Here is a 7500-nt window from a genome sequence, read left to right as displayed (position 1 = left end):
GACGCGTGTGATGCTGGTGACGTACTTCTGAACCTGTGGGGGAGAGAAAGGGGGCGTGTGCGTGTAATAGAGAAAGGGGTTTTTGCTAAGTGAGGCATAGGACGTGTGTAATATAGAAAAGGGTTGGTAATTGGTATTATTTTTCGTGATATTGAAAGGTGGATGTGCATGTATGTTTCTCTGTATGTCTGTCTATCTACCTATTTATCCTGTCTGTGCACTAGTATATTTAACAGTCAACCATGCAGTCTGGCTGTCTATCTACATGCACGTCTCTCTCTCTTTTTCTCTCTCCGCTCTCTCTCTCTCTCTCTCTCTCTCTCTCTCTCTCTCTCTCTCTCTCTCTCTCTCTCTCTCTCTCTCTCTCTTCCTATATATATATATATATGTGTGTGTGTGTGTTTGTGTGTGTGTGTGTGTGTGTGTGTGTGTGTGTGTGTGTGTGTGTGTGTGTGTGTGTGTGTGTGTGTGTGTGTGTGTGTGTGTGTGTGTTTATATAAATACATATATTGTACATACATGTACAACATAGATCCATGTATAATGTGCAAGGATTCATGTATGTTTAAATATACAGTACCTACATGAGAATATGAATGTGTGGTTGTATGTACGTATATACATACGTATGTGTACATCCATATGACCAAATATATCCGAATTTTGTTATCACGATCATATTTACACACAAATGACTCCCCTGTTTGTTTTTGACAAACCAAATACGGGCAGAAATTCTGTGATTTTATATCCATGAATAATAGAACACTTGTATTCAAAGGTCAATTAATATTCTGATTAATTTTTGCCAATATTTGTGTATGTTGTATATCTTTTCAAATTACACAAATAAAAGTAAAAAACGATTTATATGATGGATAGACTAAAAGCGTAAGGCAAGTATCTGGTTGCAACCATTAAACACAATGTTTTCCACAAACACATACAACATCCCTTCCCCCACACCCCGCCTCCTCACCCACCCTCCTCACTCCCCCCACACATTATACCCCCACATTAAAGTCTCTCCCTAAACATCCCCAAAGCTCGAGATGCGCCTCTAAGTAGCAAGACGCTGGGAAACAATACCCTTTCCTTGGCAAAGCATTGTGCTTGTAAGCGTGTGCCCTGGTAACGCTTTATCTTAACGAACACCCTACATCCATACAATAGCTTTTAGTTCTTAACACTTTTTTGGATGAGGAAGCCTAAGGGAACGAAAAAACACAGGCTAAGACAGTGTGAAAAATTTATGGGATCACACAAGGTGCTCAGTCCATTAGAATAAATGAGGTATGGTCTGAAAAGTGTACAAGTATATACTCTAGCGGCATTAAACTAAGATGAGACTGTTTATCACCAACTTGAGCAGGTGTCATGGCTGGAGAGATTTCAGTTCTCAAACACACACACGTATGTGCGCGTTTGTGTTTATATACATATAAATGTAGGAAAAAGTGATGTGATCATAATAAAAAAAACTATGATGCAATAATCAGAATATGAAAAATGCAGGAAAATGTTACAGGCAATTAAGATTAATGGAAGAAATTGACTTCTAGTTTAACATCCAGAAGGACAGTCTGTTTTTTGTACAGTTTGAATGGATTTCGTTAAGAGCGATTTAATGAAGCATATTTAGGGCAACTTGATGCTTAACGAGCGGAAATGGTGAAAAGGCAACAGCAGAATCATAAGAAAATATCTGATCATAGAATTGAGAAAAAAAAGAGGTCAAAGAAGTCATTTTTAAAGGAGAGATCGATAGAATAAACAAGTACGGAGTCATTGTATGGAGAAACTCCGGATGATAGATACTTCTGTTAGAATTAGTATAGGATTTTAGTCCTGCGGGCGGGTGTGTGGAAATGAGGGGGGGGGGGGGGAGACGAGGGAGAGCGTCCTTTATATTCTCCCTTCTCTCTCTCGTAAAAAAAAAAAAAAAAAAAAAAAAAAATACATACTCATAGATTATTTACTGTTATTCTATCGTAACTTTCCCCTGTTTTCCATATTTTTTCTATCATTATTATAATAATACATTGTTTTTATTGCGAGACTTTTATAATTTTAGAATTTTAGAAGTTGCGATTTTATTTGGTGTTCATTATAAGCTGTGAGGATTTTTAAAAATATATTTAATTCTGCTTTATTTTAACCATTTCTCACTCCATCGCTTTTGTTTTTAACCGTATACCTTCTAGTATATTCACGTACATGACTTTATTTTTAAGTTCAACTAGACCTCATGAAAACATAATGCATACGATGTACGCCTGTGACGTCACCAAGTCAATGTTTACACCCGATTTACCACAATAAGAAAGACCAATTCGACAGCCAGAAGGAATGTTTATTTACCCAGTAGCCAGTGTGTTTAACTGCCTTTATGTTCAAAAGGATACAAAGTGAATAACAGAGGCTAAAATCGCGGAATACAAAAGCAGAGGCTGAAGTACTGGCAGTAACTTGTGTGGGAGCTGGATGTGATATCAAAGAGTTTTTTTTTTTTTTTTATTAACTATTTTGATTCTTTGTATTGCACTTGAAGGAGTGTTGTTTTCTTTCACACTTTGATTTCCTTGCCTTTAGCTTGTTGTCGTATCTCTGAGTTGGAAATCTTGGATCAGCTTTGTGTACTGTTTACTTTATCTGATATCAGAATCTGAGATTTATTACTGTTGCATTTATTTTTGTTATTGATTAAGTGTTAAACAAAGGGTGGGAGACTGGCTGGGTTTGCTTTGATATATTGACAAGGCCTTTAGTCAGACACATCACTCTGTGTTTTCGTCTTTTGTGCATGACAAGCTTAAATATTTAAACTTATTCCCTCAAGTTTCTGTATTTTATTTTATGCTTAAGATGAACGAACACCAGACAGAGTTTGTCACGTTGGAATAAACCCGTAATATTGATTCGAATTCCCCTTCACGCTAAAAAAGAAAGAAATAAGAAAAGAAAAATCGTTTTTGAATTAACAGAGTTAACCATTCCCCCTCAGTTTGGTTTTCTAGTCATCAACAAATTTTCTCACTTTGCCTTTGACTAATATATTATACTACGGTATGTTATTGTAATATTAACATGCATAGAGTTACTCAAGTTGAAAGCTAATAAAACATGGTGTTTCATTTATGGAGTATGGGAAATTTAACCACCATTCATATATAGAAATGTGTGTATGTAATATGGAAATATATATTTTGAGAAAATGAAGTAGATGTAGTAACAAATAATAATAATAATAATAATAATAATATATAAATATAAAGAAAAATATCTTTTACATACATTTCCCGTCACACTGCTTAATATATATGTATACATATATAAACACATATACATACTTACACACACACACACACACGCACACACATACACAGGAACACATACACACAGACACACACGCACACATCTATGTATCTGTCCATATATACATTGTGTGTGTGCGTATGCATGTACAGAGACAGACATACACACACACACACACACACACACATATATAAAGATATGTATATATATATATATATATATATATATATATATATATATATATATATATATATATATATATATATATGAACTTTTACACGTCACACACACACACACATACCGATTCCTGTATTTCTCTACCTATCTATATATCTACACCTACGTCAACATCTATATTGATACCGACCTCTCTGTACCCTATATCTATAGCAATATCAATACCTACTTTAATCCGCCCAACGCCTCTGCATCCCGTGCCAGTTAAAGCAACTGCCGTACAATAACCTGTACCTCCAGTCTACGCATTCAGCCATTCCAAAAACGGCTAGAACATAAGGATCCGAAACACCCTCTTTCCATTCTATATCAGCTGCATTAAATCGCTTTATCTATACCATTGGAATCTCAGCCGTCGCCAGTGTCTTATCTGAACGCTGACCTAATACGACCCAGTTTGTCTAATCTCTCTCCCGGCCGTCGTGACCTCGCAAATGACTCCTTTACTCTGGTGACGTCACTGGGGGTAGGGTGTATTTTCGTTGTCTGTCTGTATGTAGTCCTTTCTTCTCTCTCTGACTCCCCCCTCTCTTTCGCTCTCTATCCTTCTCTGTCTGTCTGTCTGCCTGCCTCTGTCTCTGTCTATGTCTCTCTCTCTCTCTCTCTCTCTCTCTCTCTTCTCTCCTCTCTCTCTCTCTCTCTCTCTCTCTCTCTCTCTCTCTCTCTTTCTCCCTCTCTCTCCTTCTCTGTCTGTTTCTCTTCATCTCTCATCTTCTCTGTTTGTCTGCCTGTCTGTCTATCTGTCTGTCTGTCTGTCTCTCGGTCTCTCTCTCTCTCTCTCTCTCTCTCTCTCTCTCTCTCTCTCTCTCTCTCTCTCTCCTCTCTCTCTCTCTCTCTCTCTCTCCTTCTCTCTCTCTCTCTCCTTCCCACCAAGAAAACATCAGGGGAGGGAGAGAATAGATAGATTGGCGGATAGATAGGGGCAGATAGATAGAAAGAGAGAGAGAGCAAGAGCGAGCGAGTGAAAGTTAAAGAATAAAACATAGGTAAGAGAGAGAAAATTCTAAATCCTTTTTACTCACTCCTCTTTCCCATCACTCTTCACCAGAAAAATAAATAAAAAATAAATGGGTAAAAAAAAAAAAAAAAAAAAAATTCATAGGGAGAGGTGGTGAGGGGAAGAGGGAACGGGAGGGGGGGGAGGGGGGGAGGAGGCGGGGTTAAATGCCACTCGGAGAACACAGCTGGAGAGAATGAGGTCTCCCACCCCTCTTTCTCTCTCTTTTCCTCTTCCATCTTCCTTCCTTCTTATTCCGGATGAGGGGAAGACAGCGAGAAGTCATCTCTCCCCTTTCCTCCCTCCTCCTTCCTCCTCCCTCCTCTCTCCTTCTTACCATTCCGGGAAAGGGAGGGGTAGGGTAGAAAGTCTCCCTCACCCCCCCACTGCTTCCTTCCCCCTCTTAACTTACTGATTAGTTTCTCCCTCACTCCACCTTCTCCCTCACCCCCTCCCTCTTATCATTCTGGGGTAGGGGCAGGGGGGAGAGTAGGGTGGTAAGGCCCCCTTCCAACCCTTCACCCCCCCCCCCACCCGTCTTCCACAGCTACTATAGCAAAGTGTTCGTTATAAAGTGATCCGTTTTCGCAATATAACGTTACTCTGTTTTTTTCATCTGTTTCTGTATTAATATATTTATATATTTATATGAATAAATTACAAATTTGTTATATTGTTTAAATATTTATTTTTTACTTGTCTATTTATGTTCTTATTTATCTATTTATTTTCATATTTATCTAGCTATTTTCTTTTCCATCTCTTTATTTTCTTATTCATCTATCTATTTTATTATGTTTTATCCCTTATTAATTTATCTAAATCCTATTATCGAGGCTGGAATATATTTCTAATATATCCATTCATTTAACTTATCTATCTATTTATTTTCTTATTCATCTTTTTATTTTCTCATTCATCATTTTATCTTCATATTTATCTATTTATTTTCTTATCCAATTCTTTATTTTCTCATTCATCAATTTATCTTCATATCAATCTATTTATTTTCTTATGTTTTATCACTTATTCATCCACTTATCTAAATCCTATTATCAAAGCTGTTATATATTTCTTATATATCCATTCATTTAACTAATTTGCCCTATTATTTTCTTATCCATCTCTTTATTTTCTCATTCATCAATTTATCTTCATATCTATCTATCAATTTTCTTCTCCATCCCTTTATTTTCTCATTCATCAATTTATCTTCATATCTATCTATTTATTTTCTTATCCATCTCTTTATTATCTCATTCATCAATCTATCTTCATATCTATCTATTTATTTTCTTACGTTTTATCTCTTATTCATTCACTCATCTAAATCCTATTATCAAAGCCAGAATATCCTACCGTTGATCATAGACCAAGCGGGGGACAAGCCGTAGAGCCAAAAGGATTAGTTTTCAATGACAGATAGTTGTTAAGTGTAATTTTCACGACAAAATGTATTATTGCTGAAGGTAAATGGCAGTTTATGTTTAATATTTAGAGTGGGTGAGTGTTTAATATTGAGAGAGGAGAGAGAGGAGAGAGAAGAGAGAGGAGAGAGGGAGAGAGGAGAGAGGAGAGAGGAGAGAGGGAGAGAGGGAGAGAGGAGAGAGGGAGAGAGAAGAGAGGAGAGAGGGGAGAGGGAGAGAGGAGAGAGGGAGAGAGGAGAGAGGAGAGAGGAGAGAGGAGAGAGGAGAGAGGGAGAGAGGGAGAGAGGAGAGAGGGAGAGAGGAGAGAGGGAGAGAGGGAAAGAAGGAGGGAAGGAGATATGAAGAGGAAGGGAGAAGGGGAGAAAGACAAAGAGAAAAGGAAAGTGAGAGAGAGAGAGAGAGAGAGAGAGAGAGAGAGAGAGAGAGAGAGAGAGAGAGAGAGAGAGAGAGAGAGAGAGAGAGAGAGAGAGAGAGAGAGAGAGAGAGAGAGAGAGAGAGAGAGAGAGAAAGAGAGAGAATAAGAACAATCTAAACATATAGAACGAAAAGGAGTACAAAAAACAAACAAACAATCAGAGACAAACAACCCTCAACCCCCCTCCCCCCCAAAAAAAGTAAAGAAAAAGAAAGCAAGAAAAAATCCCCTGATTCCGCCCTCCTTTCCCCTTCCCCCCCCCCTTTTTTTTTTCCTTTTTTTTTTTTTTTTTTTTTTTTTTTACCCGGTTTAATCTTACGTAATTTATTTTCCACGGAAGGAAGAGAAAACCGCGCTAGGTTACAATTTCTCCCTCGCAGCACAGTCTGGAAGGGGGATGTTAGAGTGGTCCTCGCTGTATATCATCATTGCCAAGGGAGGCCGGAAAAGTAATACCTATTTATGGCAACTGGCGAACGGAGAGGGGAGATAGGGAAGGAGAGGAGGATGAGGGGAGGGGAGGGAGGGAAGGAGAGGAGGATGAGGGGAGGGAAGGAGAGGAGGGTGAGGGGAGGAGAGGGGGAGGAGAGGGAGGGAAGGAGAGGAGGATGAGGGGAGGGGAGGAGAGGGAAGGATAGGGGGGTGAGGGGAGGTGAGGGAGGGAAGGGGAGGAGGTGAAGGGAGGCGAGGAGAGGGAAGGAGAGGGGGTGAGGGGAAGGGACGGAGGGAAGGAGAGGGGGTGAGGGGAGAGGAGGAGAGGGAAGGGGAGGGGGTGAGGGGAGGGGAGGGAGGGAAAGAGAGGGGATGAGGGGAGGGAAGGAGAGGAGGGTGAGGGGAAGGGAGGTAGGGAAGGAGAGGGGGGCGAGGGGAGGGGAGGGAGGGAAGGAGAGTGGGTGAAGGGAGGGGAGATAGGGAAGGAGAGGAGGATGAGGAGAGGGGAGGAGAGGAAGGGGAGGAGTCTGGGGGAGGGAAGGGAGGGAAGGGGAGGGGGTGAGGGGAGGGGAGGGAGGGATGGGGAGGGGGTGAGGGGAGGGGAGGGAGGAAAGGGGAGGTGGTGAGGGAAGGGGAGGGAAGGGAAGGAATAGTAGGTTAGGTTACTATGGCAATAG

The 7500-nt window shown here is 40.1% G+C and overlaps 1 protein-coding gene across 1 annotated transcript in view; it reads right to left on the bottom strand.

Annotated features, from left to right (window-relative positions):
* LOC125032855 (hemicentin-2-like) overlaps positions 1-7500 on the bottom strand; it is a 30061-nt gene that overhangs the window by 18616 nt on the left and 3945 nt on the right. Inside the window, exons 5-6 of the mRNA XM_047624239.1 lie at positions 3659-3793; positions 1-33 (exon numbers count right to left, since the gene is read on the bottom strand). The exon at positions 1-33 is cut by the window's left edge and continues 121 nt beyond it. Coding sequence (XP_047480195.1) covers positions 1-33; positions 3659-3793 — 168 coding nt within the window. The remainder of the gene's footprint in view (positions 34-3658; positions 3794-7500) is intronic.

Source organism: Penaeus chinensis, chromosome 15, assembly GCF_019202785.1.
Source record: "Penaeus chinensis breed Huanghai No. 1 chromosome 15, ASM1920278v2, whole genome shotgun sequence".
NCBI lineage: Eukaryota > Metazoa > Arthropoda > Malacostraca > Decapoda > Penaeidae > Penaeus > Penaeus chinensis.
This window is presented reverse-complemented; position numbering and strand designations above follow the sequence as displayed.